At 48.5% G+C, this 22,597-nt stretch overlaps 1 protein-coding gene across 3 annotated transcripts; it reads left to right on the top strand.

Moving 5' to 3' along the window:
- The first annotated feature begins 1,724 nt into the window (after nt 1-1,724).
- ARF3 (ADP ribosylation factor 3) lies at nt 1,725-20,849 on the top strand. 3 transcript variants are annotated; one of them, XM_055336976.1, is made up of 7 exons: nt 1,725-1,915; nt 2,319-2,424; nt 3,169-3,211; nt 15,632-15,872; nt 16,693-16,803; nt 17,039-17,163; nt 17,910-20,849. In XM_055336976.1, exons 4-7 carry the CDS (start codon nt 15,725-15,727, stop codon nt 18,069-18,071), a joined length of 546 nt encoding a protein of 181 aa, XP_055192951.1. In that variant the 5' UTR covers nt 1,725-1,915; nt 2,319-2,424; nt 3,169-3,211; nt 15,632-15,724; the 3' UTR covers nt 18,072-20,849. The 3 variants fall into 3 exon arrangements, with proteins under 3 accessions (XP_055192951.1, XP_055192949.1, XP_055192950.1); XM_055336974.1 differs by lacking the exon at nt 3,169-3,211; XM_055336975.1 differs by lacking the exons at nt 2,319-2,424; nt 3,169-3,211.
- Nucleotides 20,850-22,597: the final 1,748 nt, after the last annotated feature.

The following is a 22,597-nucleotide window of genomic DNA, read 5'->3' as shown; positions in this document are numbered from 1 at the left end:
AGTCCCATTCATCCAGTTGTTTTATTTTATTTATTTGAGAGAGAGAGAGAGAGAGAGCGCGCGCAACTCCCTGCTGAGCAGGGAGCCTGATGCAGGGCTCAATTCCAGACCCTTGGATATCACGACCAGAGCTGAAGGCAGATGCTTAACAGACTGAGCCATCCAGGCATCCCCCGTTCATCCATTCTGACTCAAATGCCATGGTACTTGCTGCTAACCCTATTAGGCTGTCACCATTTCCATCCTTGGTAACACCTAGGACCCAACCTCGAGAGGATCTGAAGTTCAGGAATACTGAATTTCGACCTCCTGTAGAATCTTACAAGGCATGCTGGTATGGTTGGGGGTGCTAGTGAAGGTAGGAGTGCAAAGCATAATTTTAGTGGTCAAAGTGGGGTCAAGTGGGGCCATGACTTGGTGAAGTGAAAATTTTAGGAAAAGAAAGGGAAATAGTCATGTGGAAGTATCACAGAGCCTGATCTAAGAATCTGCAATAGAACCGAAGGAGTCTCCTGCCATTTCCAACACAGAGCTTAACAGAGCAAAGACCCTTAATAGCAACAGCCCAGGACATATACGACTCTCTTTGCTATAAATATGCTCCTTGTTATTCAGCTCATTCCTCACCATCTTTAAATAGGGTCCTCTTGGCTTCACATTATATGGTCATGTTTATTCTCCACACTAAAATAAGAGAGAAAATAGACTGGGATAAGAGGAAGAGAGTGGTGAATATATACACCAGGGATTGATGGGGACAAGGGACAGAGACACGGCGTGGCTATCCACTAGCCTAGTTCTTTCTGAAAGACCCAAGAAATAAGGCCAAGAAATCCAGAAAAGCAATAATTTTGGCTCAGGTCTTAGGGAAGAGTTACGTGTTCCCTTACACTGAGGACAGAGGCCACTTAAAGAATCTTCTTCTGTTCGCAGTATTACTAGTGCCTCCTCTTCTATCACCGCAGACTCTTCCAAGGCAGCTTTGCAGGTCCGGATCAGGTGCCGAAATGGGTGCAAGGGAAGTGGGGGCGGGCAGGAGGGGAGAAACATGGGTGTGAAGTCTCTCACTTTCCTTGGGATAATAAATTCACAGTCAGCTAGGTACACTTCCTCAACCACACCTCTTGAATAGTAGGCTCCCACCGTTTGTCTTTGACTTTCCAACTTCCTAACTGGACCAGAGTCCAGCTGTTTCCTGCAGTCTCTTAAAGGCATTACTCTCTCTCCTCTTCTCCAAGGAAAAGGAGCTCCTGATTCAGACCCTTGAGTAACCTAGCCTTAGGTCGGGAGTGCTGAGGAGCGGCAGTGAAGCAGCGAGGGCTCTCAGGGGGATGCAGCTGGCCACGGTTAAGAAATAAAAGATGTGGTCTGGAAGAAGAGGCTGGGCCCCCACGAGGGCTGTTCACTCGGACCAGCTTCTGGCTTTGCCTCTCCGCCCAGCCCCCTTGCGGGGCGGCCAGCACGCAGCTCCAGTCCTTAAATTCCAGGCGTGGCCCCGGGGCTCGGGATTCCCACCTCAGTCCCCACGGCCGCATGCCCACTTCCCGCCGCCTGCAGCCCCCACGTCGGCCCCCGCCCGGGCTCCGGCTCCGACGCCCGGCTGCCTCTGCTGCAGCCGCTGCCATGGTGACGGCCCTCTCGCGAGAACTGCCGCTCGCCACCACGCAGCTCTCGCGCGATCGGGGAGGTGGGAAGTATCCCGGTCTGGGGGTGGGGGTGCGCCGCACAGCTCCTGTCGCCGTCGCGGCTTCCGGTGCTAGGTGGAGGGAAGGAAGGAGGGAGCCGGGGAGCGCGGCCAGGGGAGCAGCCGTGCCGGAATCGGCCGGGGGGAGTCGGAGGGAACGGAACCAGCGCCGAGCGGAACCTGCGGGGGCGGAGGCGGCGGCTGCGGCGGCGGAGCTGGGAGCAGGAACAGGTGAGGGGCTGGGGAAAGGAAGGCGGGTCCCCGCGGAGGAGAGGCTCGGGGTGGGGGCCGAGGAGGCAGACCCCCGCCCCCCGGCCTGCCGGGCCTGAGGCGGCGCGGTGCTTCCCACCCGGGAGCCCGGGGAGGGGGCGCCGGGCCGGTCTCTCGCCTGCCCCCACATTTGAAGGACGCGGAGCTGGGGTGGGGGTGGGGGTGGGGGGCGCACACGAATGGGTGCTCTGCCTGGCAGGCCGGGGGCGACCCGGGCTGCAGTTAGGTTCCCCTCGCCCGTAGGAGGTGGGCTCCCGAGAGGGGTCGGGGTCGGGGTCGGGGTCGGGGTCGCGGTGGAGGAAAACAGTCCAGAGAGGTGGTGCGGGGGCGGTGATGACTGTTCTGTATCCTTTTCCTGTTAAAGGGCTAGAGAACGCCGCTTTTTCGTCCCCTCCCTCCTGCTCCACCTTAGTACTAGAAGACCAGAGCCTTGCTGCGGTGACACCCTGTACTCCCTTCGTGGGGCAGAAGTGCGTAAGGAGGGGTTTTAGGGATCAGTCGGCCGGGGGAAGCTAGTGGGCCACCCCCCCCCACCCTCCACCCCCACCCCCAGGGGCGCTGTTCCCGTAGAGGTTGCGCTTTGGGTCTTGGAACCGCACGTTGAGAAGAGGGCAGCAGGTGGGGAGCTGGAGGAGCAGCAGCAGCAGAAGGGGGTGGGGGGGGATCAGATCTCGCTGGGAGAGGAGCGGAGGTGCCTTCCTCCCCCAGGCAAAGCGGGGGCGGTCTCCCAGGAGGAGGGAGCAGCTTGTCGCTTGGCTTTGAGTTTGTGTCTTCCAATCCGCTCTCTTTCTTTAGGAAGTACCAGGATTCCCGGAACAGAAAATGGAGCCATTGCTTTACACCAGTGTTTGAGGGAAGGAGGGGGAGGTGGAGTTCCCTTATTAAACCCAGCGGCCGCTTGAATAGCAAAGTGGTAGCTCCTCTTTTTTGGGGGAGTTCCCTTCTTTCTGGGTTGCTTTACTGCCTGTCTCCCTCTGGCCAGGCCAGGAGGAGTGTGGTATGTGGTCTGGAGTGAGAAGAAATAGTGAGGTCATCCAGTGGAGGGAGAAGCGTAACTCAAAACCTGCCTCTGATGCTGTTGGATTGGGTCACCCCTGGTCTGTGGCATGAAAGTTTTATGAGTAGGAGATCTGCTGCAGGAGTCTGATTGCTTGGGTCAGTGCAACAGGACAGAATCTAGTCTCTGCATACTTTTCTCTCCTGTCCTTAATCAGGTGGTGACCATCCTTGCTGCCATTTTGTCTTGAGCTTCTTGGGGTAAGTGTCTCCACTAAATGTGACTGGAGTGGAGCATTGAATTGGTAGTTGCACATTAGGCCCGAGTTTGAATAACATGTCTCTGAAAGCTCATTTTAAGAAAGAAGCTGATCCAAGGAGGTCACCTTTTCCCGGAATGAATCACTGACCTTGGGTTTAGCTGGGCAGGGCCCCAGTGTATCACATATTTACATGCCTCCTGCCTCTCAGCACAGAATTACTACCTTGCATCGTCAAAATTTTTACGTGTAGGTCTTGTCTTTCCAAAGAGATGAAACATTTTGATTGCAGGGATTGGATTTCATGATGTGTCTCCCACAGTGTCTCTACAAACAGTAGGCACTCAGGATGAATAGAGGATGTGAATGGATAGAAGTCCACAAGCTTTCTGACTACAGTTTAAGGAAAGAAATGGGTTGGCTGTCAGGGAGAGTGCCTGGAGATAGCTGAGTGAGGGTACAGAGCCCCTTGGGCATTGTAATTAAGAAGTCTTGGTCTCTCCACCTTCCTGAGAGGTACAAAACAGGCACGGATAATGGAAACTAAGACCCAAAAAGAAAGGTATTACTGGAACACAAAGTCATTATTTATCTGAAATCCCAGATCTCTTGCTTCCCCATTGTGGGCAAAGGGGTCTCCATTAGACGTTAAGTCCTTCACAGTATTGTCAAAATTGGAATTCTGGAGATTACAGAGGAGAGAGCCAATGTATGTATGTGGTGCCTGGCACAGAAATGGTGCCAGGGCATGGTAGCTGCTATTATTAAACTGAATGCAAGTATAAAAGGAGGGGTGACGGCAGGCTGGAAAGAGTGGAAGTGAAGTCTCAAGTGCACAGAGGATCATATTGTGTGTGCTCATCTCTGCTGCTCTCTTTTCCACCGGAGTCATGATAAGAGGAAATGGACTCAGAGGATAGTGGGTGGGATCTGTTGCTTAGAAGGAGGAACTTCTTTAAAACCAGGTTTGTTAAAGCTGAGTAAATAACAGGGAAATTGTGGAATCTGCTTCCCCATAAACCTCTAGAAATGGATGCCAGGCAGCCCGAGACTCAAAGCATATCACTGTGTTTAGCTCTCCTCACCATTTTTGTTGCAGGTCAATTTAGAGGCAGTATGGTATGGTGTGGACCTTGGAATCAGACAAAATTGGGTTCAAATCCTTCCTCTCCTAGTTGTACTAATTGTATACTAGTTGTATAATTTTGGTGAAATTACTTGTCCTTCCTTAGCTTCATTTTCCTCATCAGTAAAGAGCAAGATAATGCCTACTTCATAGTACAGGCATGAGAATTAAATGAGATGATATATGTAAAGTACTCACTACAGTACAAAGCACATAGTAAGCCCCAAGTAAATGTTAGTTGCTATTAATAATCATCATCATAATAGTAATAATAACATGAACACTCAGGGATGCCTTAAAAGAGAGGAGGTTGACAAAAGAATAACTTGCCGCCTGTGTAGAGGGACAATTGTTCCCATGACTTTCTTTGCTGGTCGTAGGCTTATGAGCAATGAAATCTTTTTTCAGCACAGCTTCACAGAGGCAGCTCCTGCTGCCTGAGTGGGAGGTGAAGCGGGAGCGAGGCAGGGGCCCTGAACCATCAACTTGGATGCAGGGTGAGGATGTGGGGGCTCAAGAAGAGTGTTCATGTTAGAAAAAATCAGCATTATTGAGGTAACAGTTGACTCTATTATACAAGAGCACTCTCATTGACCTGGGTCAGGGATTTAGATTCCTGGGTCCCTTTATTTTAGGTCTCAATCAGTATTTCAGCATCCTCCATTTCCTAGGCCACTCTTCTCATTTAGTCATAGCTCCTCTAAATGTCTGCCTCTGAGTATGCTTCAGAATGTACTGTATTAAGGTCCGGAGTTGTGATATCTGTGTAATTCTCTCTGCTAGACCTTTTCAACATCTGTTGAAATAAGTAGAGTGCTAGTAAAGCTTTTTGATAATAAAAAAACATGGGGAGCATTTGGAAGTTCCACAGATGTTTGAAGGCTCATGTTATAGACTAGGAAGGAAAGAGCTGAGGTAGGGATTCTATGAACATTTTAGAGCTTTGCATTGGACTTCTACAAAGGACCTGCTGTGCCATATGGACCAGAAGGGACATAGCTCGGGATTTCATGGATCCATCATTATCACCATATTCCTGAAGAAAGGTGAGATGATTGGGTATAGCAGATCTCATTGTACCTTTTAGCTCTTCCATTACTGTTGAGAGCCTAGTATAACCCTTCCTTTATGAACTTTTGCATTAGAGCGTCAGACACGGATGTTTAGACTTCAGCATGATTTAGGATGTAGGAGAACGTTTGCTCTCTGTTGCAGTGATTTTTGACCCCCTCCTCCTCCTCCTCCTCTTCTTCTTTTTTTTTTTAAGATTTTATTTATTTATTCATGAGAGACACACAGAGAGGCAGAGACATGGGCAGAGGGAGAAGCAGGCTTCTCGCAGGGAGCCTGACATGGTACTCGATCCCAGGACTCGGGGATCATGCCCTGAGCTGAAGGCAGACATCAACCACTGAGCCACCCAGTCATCCCTGCTCATCTTCTGTTAAAAGCAATTAAATGTTACTTATATAAAATCTTATTTGAAGTCTAATAATACATTAAATGGATTAAAATGGAACTGTTCTGGTGGTGGTGTATAGGGGAGGAGCATAATGAGTGCCTTTCATATGGTCCCCCCTTCCACCCTCACCCAAGCCTTTGAATCTGATCCAAGGAACTGAACCGTAGGGTTCTGAAAACAGCAACCATTTCTCGAGTTTGTCAGGCATAGGAAAAGGATCGGGGATCACCTATAGAATACTGTCTTCCTCAACCCCTGAAATGTTTTGCGACCATCAGTAGAACCATACTCCTCAAAAACAAGCATGTTAGTCACTAATTATAGAGTAGCCATGGTGCTGGGGATGTGAAACATGAATAAGGTATGGTCCCTCCTGACAAGGGTCTTAGAGTTTAGTGAAGTACTCCTCCAACTTTTTGTCATCATGGCATACACAGGAGATAGTAATGGACAGACATAGTACTTACAACCTGAGGATGACTGGCCCTTGGGCTCCAGCTGCCTTAAGCCCTGCCTAGCCATCCAGTATGTCAGACTCATAATGTGTTAAAGTCACAGCTCTGGAAAGCAAAACAGATAAATGTGAATAAAACATTCCATGGTAAGTCCTAGAGTAGGAGAGCATTTGAGGTACTAAGGGATCACAGATAACTCTTATTCCATAGGCTAGGTAGTTCCCTGTTTTCTGTACCCTTAGACTGCTCTGTAATGGTGGGCCTTGTCTACACAGTAGCTTCCTGTGTCATCTGTTCCCCAGCTCCTTTTTTTTAAAGATTTTATTTATTTATTCATGAGAGACATAGAGAAAGGCAGAGACACAAGCAGAGGGAGAAGCAGGCTCCCTGCAAGGAGCCCGATGCCGGGATCACACCCTGAGCTGAAGACAGACGCTCAACTGCTGTGCCTCCCAGGTGTCCCAGCAGCTCCATTTTGACCTGTGAAGTGGGACCAAATTGGGGCAAAGGTTTATTAGGGCTTTAGGCTACTTGTGGAATTTTAGTGATTTTGTAATTAAGAAAGTGTAGTGTTGGGGTACATGTGTGGCTCAAGTCAGTTAAGTGTCTGCTTTTGGCTCAGGTCATGATCCTGGGGTCCTGATATTGAGCCCTGTGTTGGGCTCCATGCTCAGCGAGGAGCCTGCCTCTCCCTCTCCCTCTGCCCCCCCGCTTGCTCTTTCTCTTGCTCTGTTCTCTGTCAAATAAATAAAATCTTTAAAAAAAAAAAAAAGCATTGTGTTCTGAATATCCAAGCCTGTAGATGTAGGCATTGGAGCAACCATGGGATATTAGGAGATGGAATAGTTGTAAGCTGGTCAGATTCTACAATAGGGCAAGCTGAAAGCTTTGGTTAGAGGACAGTGCTGTGGAATGTTCCAAAGAAACAAATGAGTCTAGTTTTTATCTTGTCACTTTTTTATCTGGCCATGTATTCTGAAACAGACCTGATTCTCTGTTCTGACTCACTTGTTGGTTGTCCATGAGAAAAGGGTTGGTCATGGAAAAGCCAGGCTCTTCCCAGGTGTGTTTAGGTCTCTAATCAGACAAGGCAAGTTAGGATCTTTCTTTGCTTAATAATGTGGCCTTCTTTCAGGTTCTCCTGTACTGGAGTCCTCTTGTCAGACTAGAAGGGAAACTGGCTTAATGATTCTGGCCTGAGCCTAAACACTGTTATAATTGAGTTAAGTGGAACCTAATCTTAGATATATTTTAATTTGTAAGAATATCATCATTGATTGCCTAGTAGGTATCTTTCAGACCTTTTTTTTTTTTAAGATTTTATTTAAGAGAGAGCACAGGAGTGGCATAAGGAGGAGATGGGAGCAGAGGGAGAGGAAAGGGAAAAGAATCTCAAACAGACTCCACACTGAGCACAGAACCACAGCAGAGCTCAGTCTCACAACCTTGAGATCATGATCCAGAGATCATGACCTGAGCTGAAAACGAGAGTCGGACTTAACCAACTGAGCCACCCAGGCGTCCTTTCAGGCCTTTTTAATTTTATATTTATTTTTAAAAGATTTTATTTATTTGAGAGAGAGAGCATGAGCAGAGGAGAGGGGCAGAAGGAGAGGGAGAAGTAGACTCCCCACTGAGCTGGTGGGACCTGAACTGAAAGGCAGCTGCTTAACTGACCTAGCCTCAGGCCTTATTTTAATTTGCCCTTTCTTTCTTTCTTTCTTTCTTTCTTTCTTTCTTTCTTTCTTTCTTTCTTTCTTTCTTTCTCTTTCTTTCTTTTCTTTTCTTTTCTTTTCTTTCTTCTTTCTTTTTTAAGCTTATATTTATTTATTCATGATAGACTAGAGAGAGAGAGAGAGAGAGAGGCAGGGACACAGGCAGAGGGAGAAGTAGGCTCCATGCCGGGAGCCTGACGTGGGACTCCATCCCAGGACTCCAGGATCTCGCCCCTGGGCCAAAGGCAGGCGCTAAACCGCTGAGCCACCCAGGGATCCCCTAATTTGCCCTTTCTACAGCCTTTGACCCACCTGCCTTTTTTTTTTTAAGATTTTATTTATGTATTCATGAGAGACACAGAGAGAGAGAGGCAGAGACCCAGGCAGAGGGAGAAGCAGGCTCCATGCAAGGAGCCCGATGTGGCACTCGATCTGGGGACTCTGGGATCACGCCCTGAGCCAAAGGCAGTACACTCAATCACTGAGCCACCCAGGCGTCCCCTCCTGCCTTTTTTAAAAATGTTTTTTCCTCATTGGTATCTGTGATGTCTTACTGTCTTGATGTCCTTTCAGCCCCTCTGGTTGCTTCTTACTCTCTTTCCTGGCCTCTGTTTTTGCCCACTGCTTTAAATGTCCACGTGCCCCAAGTTTCTGCCTTTGGCCTTTCTCTTATCCCACTGTACGCATTCTCTGATATATCTATATCAGTTAGAGTGTACCATCAGTTGCAAAAGATAGAAAACACATCTGTGGCTTAAATGACAAATAGATTTATCTTTTTTAAAAAAGATTTTATTTATTTATTCATGAGAGACACACACACACAGAGAGAGAGAGAGAGAGGCAGAGACCCAGGCAGAGGGAGAAGCAGGCTCCATGCAGGGAGCCTGAAACGGGACTCGATCCCAGAACTCCCAGATCACACCCTGAGCTGAACGCAGGTGCTCAACTGCTGAGCCAGCCAGGTGTCCCAGACAAATAGATTTATTAAAGCATATAGCTTGAAGTCTAGGTAAAATAAGTCTGACACCAAAGGACAAAAACTATGATTCCAAGTATATGAAGCACCTAGAATAGTCAAATTCATAGAGACATACGTAGAATGATGGTTGCCAGGTGCTGGAGGTAGGGGAAATGCAGTTATAGGTTAACAGTTACATAATTTCAGTTTGGGAAGATTAAAAAGTTCTGGAGATGGATGGTGGTGATGGTTGCACAACAGTGTGAATGTACTTTTCTTTCTTTTTTTTTTTTAATATTTATTTATTTATTTATTTATTCCGAGAGAGCGAAAGAGAGGCAGAGACACAGCAGAGGGAGAAGCAGGCTCCATGCAGGAAGCCCGACGCGGGACTCAATCCCGGGTCTCCAGGATCACACCCCAGGCTGCAGGCGGTGCTAAACCGCTGCGCCACCAGGGCTGCCCAGTGTGAATGTACTTAATGCCACTGAACTGTGCACTTAAAAATGGTCAAAACGGTGAATTGTGTTATGTATATTCCCCTGTACACACACACACACACACACACACACACACACACACACACACAGAAATCTAGAGCTAGAACACTTGTTTTTTTAATCCACCATCTCTACATTATTAAGGACCCAAACTTTGTTCAGTTTTCTGCTCTGACCTCCTAGAGCTCTTAGGTTTGTCTCTTCATGTTCTCAGAATTACTCCAGCATCTCATTCTTTGACATTAACATCGAAAGGCTGGATAAGAGAATGTTACTATATGTCTTTTTTTTTTTTTTAAGATTGAGGAAAACTTTCCCAGATACTCCCAGCAGACATTCTCCATATCTTGACTAGAATTAGTACATGACCACTCGTGACTCAGTCACTGGCAAGGGAAATGGAATGCCTACATCCCTTAGGCTGCAGTTTTCGTACCATAGGACTGGGAAAGGGTTTCTTTATACCCCCGACCCCAGCATCTGGACAGATTAAGGGTTCTGTTAGAGGAAAGAAGGGGAAGAATGGCTCTTTGGGTAGATAGCCGGTAACTGCTGTCATCCTAGATCTTGGTTTCTCTTATGGCTTCAGTTACTGTCTCTGCAGATGATTTCCACATATCTAGCCCAGACTTTATTCTGAGCTTCATACCCTAGCATCTCAAAATCAAAGTTAAATCTAAAAACAAATATCTTCAATCTCAGTTCTGTTCCTCTTGTATTTCTTGGCTGAAGAAATGCCACTAGATCACGCAGGCCAGACCTGGGAATCATGTTTGACTCTTGGACTCCTCCTTCCTATATTTAATCAGTTGTCAAATTGTGTGTATTTTACTATTTTGATGTTTCAAACCTGACTTTTCCTTTTTATTGCCACCTCTAGTTAAGAACTTTAGATTTCTTAGCTGTATTACTGTAGCTCCCATATGATCTCTCTACCTCAAGTCTTTTACACCTTTTAATTTACCCTACATGACTGCCAGAATGATTTATTTATTTATTTGTTTGTTTATTTATTTATTCATGAGAGACACCGAGAGAGAGAGAGAGAGAGAGAGAGAGAGAGAGATAGGCAGAGGGAGAAGCAAGTTTCCTGTGGGGAGCCCCGTGTGGGACTCCATCCCAGGACCCTGGGATCGTGCCCTGAGCTGAAGGCAGATGCTCAACCACTGAGCCACCCAGGTAAAGAAGGTCCTTCTAAAGCACATACTTGATCACGTTACTCAGTATGGCCTTTAAGGCCCTTCATGATCGAGTCCCTGCTTATCCCTCATGTGTTGTCATTTCCTTTTACTCACTGTGTGGCATTCAAATATGCTGACTCCCAGATGCACTGGGCTTTGGCTAGTGAAAAGTGCTGTCTCTGACTCAGGTCGTTATGCTTTTGACACTCTGTTCCCTCTCCCCAACTCTCTCTTCTTTATTGTTTGATTACTTCCTCCTCTTCCTTTGCAAGTCACTCAGGGGTGATCTGAGAATCCTGTGCGGGAATTGCCCTTTAGACCTCAGTTTTTGTTTTTTTTTTTTTAAGATTTTATTCATTTATTCATGAGAGACACACAGAGGCAGAGACACAGAGGGAGAAGCAGGCTCCTCGCAGGGAGCCCAATGGGGGACTCGATCCCTGGACGCGGGATCATGCCCTGAGCCTGCCCTGAGCCGAAGGCAGACGCTCAACCCCTGAGCCACCCAGGTGTCCCTTGCCCTTAAGTCTTGATTAACTACACCAGCTTTCTGTCCCTGTAATACTAGGTGCTTATCCCACCCTTACCCTTGCACTGTTTTGTAATTCTCTCCTTGCTAGTCTCTTTGCCTCCCATTGACTGAGTGTCGTGAAGACAGAAGTTGTCTTCCTCTCTGTATCCCTAGTTCTGTATACCCAATAAGTGCTTAGTGAATGGATGGAAGCTGACATCAGAAGCTATTTCTTGGCTATGGGAAATCTCTGGGTCCAGCAGAAGTCATTGAGATACTTATCTAGGAGTTTGTGTGCTTGTGATTACAGTGCTCTTGAGACAAAAACTTGGAAAGTTTATAGAGGTCACAAGCCAGCTGTGCTAAGGAAACTAAATACAGGCAGACCCTGCTTTTGTTTCCTTAGATTTTATTGGTCTGCTCCATTGGCTGTGCTAAAAATAGCATCTCTATTAGTGATAACTCAATGTGAAAATTATCTGGGAACAAAGCTGCTTTTAGTGCACCCTGCCTAGCAGCAGAGGGTTTGGGAGACCTTGGTCTTCCTTTCCCTAGACCCATGCAGCCTGAAGAAGGAGGAGGTGGTCCGATCAGAAGTGTCTCCTCAGAGGTAGGTGTCCTAGAATGCAAGCCTGAGTCAGCCACCAGAGTCAGGTGCGGGGAGTTGTGTGTGGCAGACCGAGCTGTGACTCTCAGAATCACTTGGAGTGAGGCAGGCATTTTCCTACAATACACACAAGTCAGGATGGCTGAGCAGTCAGTTATAGCAACAGCCTGCCTCTCCTGGGGGGGTGGGAGGATGGGGGGTAGTAAGTAGTCCTCAGCAAGGATATCCTCAGATGAAGCTTAAATCGGGCAGTGTGCTCCTGCAGGGTTCCACACAGATTGTACTGGAACACACTTAAAGAGCTTTTCTTGTTATTTGTACCACTGATAACAAAGTTTATGACTGTAAAATAGGATATTGAGATATACTTGTTTAATAATAGGGATATTGTTGCCGTCCATTTTTCATCCTAAGCCACTCACCTTCAGTTTTAACTGCTGATTCCTGGTTTTTAACAGCCCATGGAACCCTGGCATTTTGCCCTGCCGACACAGGAGTGCCATCTGTGGTAAAAGAGAGTAACTATAGGCTGTACGGTTCATAGGGAAACAATCCAGGGTTTATGTATTTTTTTTTGCCATTCTGCTTCCCAGAGCTTTTTCTAGGAATACATTATGGGTGAAAGTGAAAATCAGCTATATAGCCCAAGATTTGTGTTCATGGCACAAAGCTGAAAGTTGCTACCATCCTCCAGGTAGAGGCAGCATGTTCTCTGGTAATAGGGGCAGAGAAAGCCAGGACAAGAAAACCAACACCCACTTTGGAATGCTCATCTGAGTCCAGCTCCTGATTATATTAGAGGAGTCACAGTGTGCACTAATTTCAAGGTGCTGTGCTGCCCCAAGAGGACATGCAGTGACTACATGGACATTTCATCATTTATCCATCAGCCCCATTGTATATTAAACGGCAAGAGAAAATTCCACCGATTTTAGTCTTCTAGTCATTTGACGGTGTTTCCAAACCAGTCTTGGGGCCAGATATGGTGTGGGAAATGGCCAAGAATTGACAGGATCTCTAAGAAACCATCTGTGCATTACACAGAGCTACCAAGTAGTGTTAGAGTAGAAGAAACGATAAAAGGATATCCTCAGAGACTTAAATAAGCCCGTGTGCTTGGTTGAACTCCTATAGTGGGCTTGTCACTGGGAGTGGGGACAGATCCAAAATAAATAAAAGGCATAGTCCTTGCCCATGGAAAATACAGTTAAACTGGAGAGACAGTAAATGTACAGACATCTAAAACAGGCAAAAAGCTCCACAAGATAGTAAGTGCCACATGAGTAGTTCGGATAATTCAGGGGCATGCCAGTAAATTAAGTGTAACACTGGGATCAGCTTTTTTTTTTTTTTTTTTGGGGGGGGGATCAGCTTTTGAACCAAGACGTTAGCATGCTAGGTTGGCAAAGAAGCAAACTAAAGGACAGTGTATGCATGTTTTGGGGTGAGGGGTATTTTTCAGCCACTGCTGTACTCATGGTTGGTGATTCTTTAATCAGCAATCACTTCATTCATGAAGGACAACCAGGTAAACAGGTGGTATAAATTCATTTCAGAACCTGGGCCAAAGCCTTAAAGCAAAGTATCATTTGGAGCTGGAGAAGAGGAGACCTGACTAGGAAACAAGATAAAGACTAGGAAGACTTGGGAAAGGTTTAAATTTCTGGCGGAGAAGGTAGCAGAACCAGAAGTCTGATTACTACGGATTGTCAGGGTTAATGGAATTTGATCTTAGTAGCTGGGCAGATGTCCCTTCCTGCCTAGGGATCCTTCGGGACCTGTCTGCCTGGGTGGGTTGAGGCAGGATGGGCAGGGAGGATGGCTAGTGGGCGACTTGGCTCAATTTGAGCCCTAAGGTTGAGCCAGGTCCTCTCCCTGGGGTGTGAGCCCTCTGGGTCAGGGGCAGGGCTCATCTGAGGAGCCTACCAGGAGCACCACGCCTGGCTCATTAGTGGATGTCTGGGAAGGCCTTTGAAGATGAAACACTCCATAAGCACTCATTGTTTCTGTTTTTTGGACAAACTAGTACTTTGGTCTCCAGGGGCTGTCGATCTGGCTCCTTTGTACTAGTCTGGAATTTGCTGCAAACTGAGGAGAGTAGGAAACAAACAAAACTGAAATATTTTTTGAGAAAACAGCTAAACTCCCACTAAACCTCCATGCTTTAGCTTGTAAATCTGATTCCTCCCCATCCACCTTTCACATTCTTGGGTTTGGATGCACTCTGTCTTGACCTGTTCCTTCGCCTGCTGTTTTTTTTTTCTTTTTGGGTGGGGGGGTGTTCTTCTGGTTCCCAGACTATATAGAGGATGCCAGCAGCTGGCATATGGTGATTGCTGAATAAGCTGCCCGCTGACACATGTCTCCTGCAGGCACAGAGAGCTGGCTGGCATGGGCGATTCTGAACCCCTATTTCATTGTCTCAGAGGTGCATTTCTGTGGCTGTCCTATGCCATCAAAAAGGGAGGGAAGAAGAGAGGGAATGAGTGACTCTAGGATTCCGTCTTTTGGAGGCAATGGGTGGTAAGAAGTTAGGGATTTTATACTTTTCTAATGCTTCTTACTGCTGTCTTCGTTTTCTTAGCAGATAGTTAAGATCCTAGTAGGCGCCAGGCATAAGTCTGAGTGAGCTGCTTAGTAAGGTCAGTATCAGACCCTGGGAGTTTTAGTTATTCAGCTGCTACGTACCAGGCGCTACACAAGGTACCGGAAACATGGCAGTGAACAAAATAGATAAGGAGCTGACATTGTAGGAGGAGGAAACCAGGACAGTGAGAAACAAATGTGCAGGGTGTCCGATGATGAGAAATGCTATGAAGAAAAATGAAGTGGGGTAAATGGGGTAAAGAGCAACATGCGTGTATTAGATGTGGTTGTGGAAGGCCTCTTTGATAAGGTGACATTCACGTGATACCTGAAGGAAGTGAGGGATTACTCCATGAAGGTTATCTGAGAGCGGGGCGTTCAGGGCAGAGCCAATAGCAAGTACAAAAGCTTTGAGGCAGGAAAGTGTTGGGGAATTGAAGTAGGATAAGGTAAGGGGAGAATAGTAGAGAAACAGGAATGCGAATCATGCAGAACCTTGTAAGCCACGGTATGGCATGGGTTTTACTGAAAGGGAGATAGGAAGCCAAGAGAGGGTTTTGAACTGAGAGGCAGCATGACCTGATTTTGGTTTTAAAAGCAGTCTGGCTGCTATGTGGAGGATAGACCGAAGAGGGTTAGGGAGGAGGCAGAGAATGAGGTGACTGCCTCATTGCAGGTAGAGAATGTGGAGAAGCTGTCCTTAGATGGGCCACGCATGGCGAGCCTAGGAATGAGGGATAACCTAGGTGCCCCGTTGTATGAATAGGGCACACCTCCAGCTTATTTCTTCCTGATGGATTTTGGAGTGCAGAAGGGGGGTGGAATTGGAGAAATATAGAAGAAGTAGGGGAGTCTCTTGATTTGAACATGGACCTTGGGAACCTGGCAAGCCTGAATCTTGTTAGGAGTCACGAAGAGCCACTCCTCATTCCACTCCCTCCTTTCCCAGCCTTTCCAGGAGTCTCAGGGTAAGGTTGGGAGAGGGAGGGGTACTCATGGTTTTACAAGGCCTTGTGCAGTATGAGGGGACTGCCGAAGCCATCTAATTCAATCCCCTCCATTTATAGGGGCAGATAGGGACAGTGGAATAACTCGTCCAAAGTCACACAGGTACATTATGGCAGAGCAGGTGTCCTGAATGTTCACTGCTCTGTTTCTGCTCCCAAAGACTCAGGATGTGTCTGAGTGGGACATGATCTTTATAGTGCCCTCAGGCTCTCAGCATGTAGTGAACTCCAGCTATGACTTTGGCAAATCCCATTTACATGAAATCCTGACTAGCAGATGGTGGTAATGAGTTTATGTTTCTTTGCCTAGGATCAAGTTCTCCACACCCGGGACCAGGCCAAAACCAGACTGCCACTGCCCCCACGTGAGCCCTCCTATCCTCAGAAAGTGGTTGCTGTGATCATGGGTAATATCTTTGGAAACCTTCTGAAAAGCCTGATTGGGAAGAAGGAGATGCGCATCCTGATGGTGGGCCTGGATGCTGCAGGAAAGACCACCATCCTGTATAAGCTGAAACTGGGGGAGATCGTTACCACCATCCCTACCATTGGTAAGGGCACAGCTTAGATGTCCGCTTTCACGCCGACTGCTGGGCCAGGCAAAGGGCCTATTCCTAGATCCCCCACCTGGCCACAAGGCAAGTCCATGCAACTTGAGGGGATTCAGGGAAGGATGGTTATTTAGCTTACTAGCAGGTGCTGGAGCTGCCGTTTGCCCACCTACTTGGGCCTTCTCTGATGCGGGAACTTCCGCAGCCTGGCACTGAACAGTTGCCCTCAGGCACTGAGCTGGTTTGTTCTCTGTGTTGTTTGGAAAGCGGGTGAAAGGCTTTGATGTTCCTGCCAGAGGCCAGGAGTTGTTTCAGTTTAGATCCTCAGTGGCCCTGATCCTGGTTAAGACCTGCCTGTGGGAAGGAGAACATTTGGGGCTCCAGATCATCATTGTCCACTGGTTCTGCATTTAGTCTGCCACTTAGTCTGGCTCCAGGACTAAGCTCGCTTTTTCTCCACTGTGTTTCCTAGGCCCTACTTCTTAGCGGCAGCAGACTGCTGCTGAGGTACAGGAATGGGGCTGAGTCATTTCTTTGCAGGAGGGAGAGGCAGAGAATGAGCGGAGAAGGTTAGCTCATGTTACCAAGGGGGTTGAGAACCTTCTGACTGGCCCTCCTCATTCGCTTCCACTCTTTATCTAAGATTTTCTTTTTGGCCTTTAGACTATTAGGCCAGGGAATACCAGGCCTGAGAAAGCCTTAGCTTTCTTTCCTATGCTAGACTCAGAGCCAGGCTGGGGGAGACAGAAACAAACCAGTGGGGTATTGTTTGCAGGCCTAATGTTTGAGGCCAAGTGGCCATTGTCTGTTTTTTCCAAAGGGTTCAACGTGGAGACAGTGGAATACAAGAATATCAGCTTCACAGTTTGGGATGTGGGTGGCCAGGACAAGATTCGACCTCTCTGGAGACACTACTTCCAGAACACCCAAGGTATGGCATATGAATCGCCCAGCTTGACATGGGTTGGTTGGGTGTGAGCAGGTGGTGTGGCTGTCATCTTCAGTTGTGGGCAGTCAGTCTTTGCCCTGCAGCTCCTAGAGGTGGGAGAAAAGGAGGAAAGGGAGCAAATATTTGGGGAGTATATGGCAGGTGTTGTCTTTCAGTGGGGGCTATGAGAGGGGGAGTTCAGCTGCTGTCTTATGCACCCCATGCTCTGCCTCCCTAGGGTTGATATTTGTGGTCGACAGCAATGATCGGGAGCGAGTAAATGAGGCCCGGGAGGAGCTGATGAGGATGCTGGCAGAGGATGAGCTCCGGGATGCGGTGCTCCTTGTCTTTGCAAACAAACAGGTGAGACTTCTCCTCACCCATGGATTTGAGAGAGGTCAGCCTGGCCGTGGAAATCATAGGTGTTGGGGCTCATTGTAGGGGGGAAGCCCTGTGACTGTGTTCTCAATTTTTTTTTTAAAGATTTTATTTATTCATGAGAGACAGAGAGAGGCAGAGACACAGGCAGAAGGAGAAGGAAAAGCAGGCTCCACGCAGGGAGCCCGATGTGGGACTCGATCCCAGGACCTCAGGATCATGCCCTGGGCTGAAGGCAGGCGCTAAACCCCTGAGCCACCTGGGTGTCCCTTTGTTCTCAATTTTGGAACGATGGGAAGTATGATTAGCTGGCTCCTTTATGCTCCTCCTCCTGTCCCCCTGCCCCGCTTTAATTAGCGACATTTCTGTCCTCTGGGATTGGTGTGGTAAATACCCCAAACTCATTCCTTCGTTCTCCCCTGTTGTCTGCTCTAGTGGAACTGCCCTGACTCCTACAGTCAGACCTGATTCTGTGCCCAGTCAGAATCACCTCTTCACTTCCCTACCAACCCTATATTTGGTTTGTGATTCTCCAGTGGAATGACCCTTAGCAACTTGGGTCTCTAGCTCTAGGATAAAGAAATCCAAAGCAACTCTTTAGAACCTTGTTTGGGTTCCTACAGTGAAGGAAGAGGAGAGGGTGCTGGGACACATCTCTTTGGTAGATGGGTGCTGTAGAAGCTTTTGAAAGATCTTGAGCCTCCTTTTTGTGTGTCTCCTTCGTGCTCCAGGATTTGCCTAATGCTATGAACGCTGCTGAGATCACAGACAAGTTGGGCCTGCATTCCCTGCGTCACCGCAACTGGTACATTCAGGCCACCTGTGCCACCAGCGGGGACGGGCTGTACGAAGGCCTGGACTGGCTGGCCAATCAGCTCAAAAACAAGAAGTGAGAGCCAGGCAGCCCTTTCCGACCACCCCACCCACCCCTGACATACCTACTGTCTCCCTGCCCAGCCCTGCCCCAACCCTGCCCCTTCCTTCCCATTGCCAGTGTGGCCAGGGCCCTGGGTATCATGTCCGCATGCCCAACAAGAGCCTTGCCTCTCCTGCTTCCCCTCTGCTCCCCTGTCCATGACCAGTCCCCAGTTGCTGTTCTGATGATGAATCATTCCAATTTATCGGATTTAAAACAAAAAACAAGGTTGTTATGGTTTCATGGGTGACCCCCCCCCTCACCCTCTGGGGTTTGGGAGGTGGGGTGGGGTATTCTCTCCGTTCGCTTCGTTTGGCTCTGGTTGCTGTGCTCTTGGCATCTCAGTCCCTTCCCTTTCCCCACAGGTCCCTCTCCCACTTCCCGTCTTCCTTTCCTTTGTCACTCTCTCCCTGTTCTACATGGAAATTGCACGGGCCTCTCTGTGTGTGCGTGCATGTGTGCGCGTGTATATACATGTATAGAGAGATATATATGCGGGGGCCAGGGAGAAGGGTGGGGGTGGAGTGCAGCTGGGGCTGGGGCCAGGTCACTGCCCACTCCAGCCTCCCATCTGCCCCTCCCGTGTTGGTGAGATAAAGGGAAGAAGATAGAGGGAAGGCTGCCCCAGTCTTGCACTGGTTCCTCTCCTCGCTGCAGGTAGGTTTTCCTGGATGATAGGAAGGATGACGGATTTTCCACCACCATCTTCCTTGTGCCCCTCTCTCCACCCCATTCAGGGCAGGGGGTGGTGTTTATCTCTAGATGACTGTTCCCGAGGAGATGCCATTTTGCCCTGCCTCGTTAGTGGGAGGGAGAGAAGAGCCCACTCACTCTTACCGGCCCAGTGTTCAGCTGATCCTCCTCCTTAGATCTGTTCCTCAGGAGCTTGTGACGAAGGTGGGGAGAGCAAGACCATGGGGGTATGTTTGGGATCCAGAGCACTGGGGGGTGGGCCTCAGGACTTCCATCCTCATCCTCTTGTGTTGTTAGGAGAAGGTGAGGCACGGGTCAGTCTATCCCCGCTTTCCCATACTCCTCCTCGTCTTCTGATCTTGAGGACTGGGTGGTTCATCTGTCCTTTGTCAGAAGTTTCCCCACCCTAGTACTGCTGGCCTGACCAGGGCTGGCTGGGTGGTTTCATGGGGAGCAAAGGGGAGTGGGGGTGACATAGCAGACCTCAGTTTCAATTCCCTTATTCTCCACTTCTCTCTTTTTCTAGTCCAGGATGTGCTGAAGGCTGAAAATTTTCTATTCTGTTTCTAGGCCCTCAGACTATCCTGCTGTCCCTCCCCACTCCGTCCCAACAGTTTTCCCCTGCCCGTCTCACCCACTTCCCATAAATCAATTTGAGGGTTGGAGTGGAGGAAATTGAACTCTGAAGTAGTTGTTGGTGCTGGTGGGATGCAGTGGTCTTCAGGGTCCTCCCACCATTATTATGTAGTTGTTCAGAAGCTGCTGCTACTGCGTCTCCCTGTTTACAGGGAGCACTTGTCCCTGAGGTCCTGGCCTGGGTCCTGACTTTGCGGTTTCTGTGAAGCCGTGGCTTTTCGGTGGGCTCCTGTGTGTACTGGCTGCGCCCTGAGCTCCAAAACGGCCGCCCATAACCTTTCTGCTAAGATCAGGGCCCAGGCTCCCCACAGCATGGCTGAGGGACCCCTTCCCAGAAGGACTGTCCCAAGCCCTACCCCATGGGGCCAGGCTTCCTGCTACTCTTGTCTACAACAAGCAGATCAGTACCCCCACCCTACCCCAGGTTGAACTGTGAAAGAGAGGTTCCAGGGGTGTCTCCCTCAGTGCCAGTTCCTTAGTGATGTACTATTTACACAAGATGCAGTGGGAGTGTGCAGGTCTCCTGACCTCTAGGCCTGTGTGTGTGTGTGTGTGTGTGTGTGTGTGTGTGTGTGTCAGGGGTGAGGGGAGAGGTGTGCTGGAGCTTCTGTTTCATTTTAACATGTATTTACTCCCCTGACCCCACATTTGCTTCCCTCCACCACTTTCGTTTGCCTCTGCCTGTTTCCTCATTTTTTTGCTTCTGCTCCTGTTGCCTCCCTTTCCTGAACCCTCTCCTTTGCCTTCTCAGCTCATTCACTGCTGTTGCCTGTCTCCCCTTTTCTTGTTTCCTTCTTACTTAGGGATTCCCCACAGTCGGTCTTTGCAGTAGCTGAGGATTTTGCCTTTTCTCCTGCCTCCCAGTCTGACCCTCCCTAGTCAGATGGCAGTCCCAATTAGGTCTTCTTATTTTAGGCCCACCCCTACCTTGTTTTGGGGGGCTCCAGAGACCAGGGGGCCTGTGGTGTTAGGAAGCAGCCTTGGAGGTTGCCTTGGTGCTGCTCAAGGATCCATCCAGCAGGGGGCAGTAAGTGATGTTGGTAGTATCCCTGGCTGCTAGGCCCTTGGCAGGGGTGGTCCTTTCTACATTCCCATTCACCTGAAAACTCTTTTTGGATTGGGTTTCTCATTCCATTGTTGCCTGCTCCCTCCCACACTCTCTTCTGGTAGATTTAATTTTACGCTTTCCTTTGTTACAGCCCTTTTCTTCCCCCTCTAGAGATTCCCCTCTGCCCCTCTCCCCTCCAGAGTTTGTTTTGTGGTGTTACAGTGGTAACTGCAGTTCTGAACTGGTTTTTCTCTTCTTTTTGTTCTCCTCTGGAATGTAGACTGTACATGTTCAATAACTCACCTTCTCTCTCCTTGCTCAAAATGTGGGATACGCGATGACTGTGACCCTGGTTGGAAATTAAACTTGTTTTATGCAGCTTTGGAGCAGACCTTCATCTTTGATGTGCAGCAGCCATGGGACAGTATTTTAATGGTGAGGGTACTTCTGTCTCTGGTCCCTCTCTCTATACTGCTCCTTCTCTCAGCAGAGGGGTGAAGGGTACACTTGACAGAGGGAGAGGGAGGCTATGGAGAAACTTAGGATTACCTCTACACTGCTTACTACTTTCCATCATACTCTGGAGGGGAGCCTAAGTGAATTGGGCACCAGAGTGTAAGGGCATCGTGGCTTCGCTTTTAGTTGTAAAGGATTTCATCCTCCACTTAGCCTTATGTATCACCTGTTGGTAGGCATTAGAGACTTTAGTGACTAGAGGGCCCTGAATGTGGAGTGACCCATACTCCCTCCATCCTCAGATCTCCCCAGCCCTGTGCAGTCAGGTGCTTCATCTGTAGATTGGAGTCTCGTCTAGTTCTGGACCTTGGCAGTGAGTAAACACAGAAGATAAAGGTATAGTATAGTGAACTTGATCCTCCTTACAGCTGTAGCCCTATATCACCTCTGCTTCAGGCATATGGTTCCCTGTTGTCAGGAAGCCAGGCCTCATCCGGAGAGATTCCACAATGTTTTGAGGGAAAGGACAAGCGTCTGCCCTGCCCCAGCCCTCTCCTGCCACTACTCTTCCTCTCTTGCTACTACTGTCTGGCTCCAGGCAAAGAAAGGGATGGTGCTCCCCCTTTCTTTGGTGGAGGAGGTCTGGGTGAGCTAGGCAGGCCTTCCCCACTCTTAGCACTTTCTTAAGCTTTGGGGACAGAGACCTTCCTATCCTGATGTGGGAAGGGGCAGGATTTAGGCATACAAGAAGTTTGAAAGCCCCAAGTACCCGTGTGAAGTACGTCATTTGTATTCAGTTACCTCCATGCTCCTCAAAAGTCCTGCTTGGTGACCAACGTTACTGATAAGAGCACCTTTCCCAAGTGTTCTGTTTGTACATTTATAAGCATAATCCTTCTAGAACTATAGCCCTCATAAGATAATCATAATGGAGAGGACTTTAGCTGGATGCAGGCCAGTGGGTGTCCTCTGGTCCCTCAGTACTCCATTTAATATGCCAGGAAAGAGGTGGGGGGAGCCCTCTTGTGGCAGTTGCTTAAACTTTCCAGCTTCTTTTGGGGGCACATGGTGGGACGGGGGACTTAACCTGGTAGATAGATGTTCGGCATCCAGCTCTTAGAACAAATAGCAGCCTAATCTGTCTATAATGTAGGTAGCTCTTCAGTCATAGTTTGGCAGAACACTTGGGCCCAGGATCTACTTCAGAATAATTTGGGTAAGGGAGTTTCTGACAGGAGCCTGGAAAAGGCCATTGGAAGGCCTTGGATTGATCTGGGTAGGATGGAGGACAGACCTGCTCCCTTCATTCCAGAGTTTAGGGACAGTGATGGGGAAAATGAGTGTGGTATGTAGGAGTTTCCAGACTAGAGATACAAGGTCTGAAGGCTCTGAGGAGTCACTGTACCACTTCCAGTCCAAGTGCCTAGATTGGTCAGAGCAGAACATTGATAGGTATCTACTTGGTACCTTTTATGGTTCCAGACGTGTGCTAAGAAGGAAGTCAAACCACTGTCCTGTTGGAGAAACCTGGAAATCCTTGTCTGGGATGCTCTGGTATCCTTTGGGATACCCATAGTGCAGCACATGGGGTAGTGAGAGTTAGAGAATAACTGTGTAGGGGAAACCCCTTTGCTGCTGCTTGGTGCACAGAATGCGGTCTTTGGGCAGGC

This window comes from Nyctereutes procyonoides, unplaced genomic scaffold (genome assembly GCF_905146905.1).
Source record: "Nyctereutes procyonoides isolate TBG_1078 unplaced genomic scaffold, NYPRO_anot_genome, whole genome shotgun sequence".
Classification (NCBI taxonomy): Eukaryota; Metazoa; Chordata; class Mammalia; order Carnivora; family Canidae; genus Nyctereutes; species Nyctereutes procyonoides.
The sequence above is the reverse complement of the archived record's forward strand: the minus strand, read 5'-3'. Positions and strand labels throughout refer to the sequence as shown.

Excerpts from the sequence above, each read along its gene's own strand:
- ARF3 (XM_055336975.1), top strand. The coding sequence starts at position 15,725 with ATGGGTAATATCTTTGGAAACCTTCTGAAAAGCCTGATTGGGAAGAAG. Across the intron at positions 16,804-17,038 it reads CTACTTCCAGAACACCCAAG|GGTTGATATTTGTGGTCGAC; the intron begins GTATGGCATATG and ends CTGCCTCCCTAG. Across the intron at positions 17,164-17,909 it reads TTGTCTTTGCAAACAAACAG|GATTTGCCTAATGCTATGAA; the intron begins GTGAGACTTCTC and ends TTCGTGCTCCAG.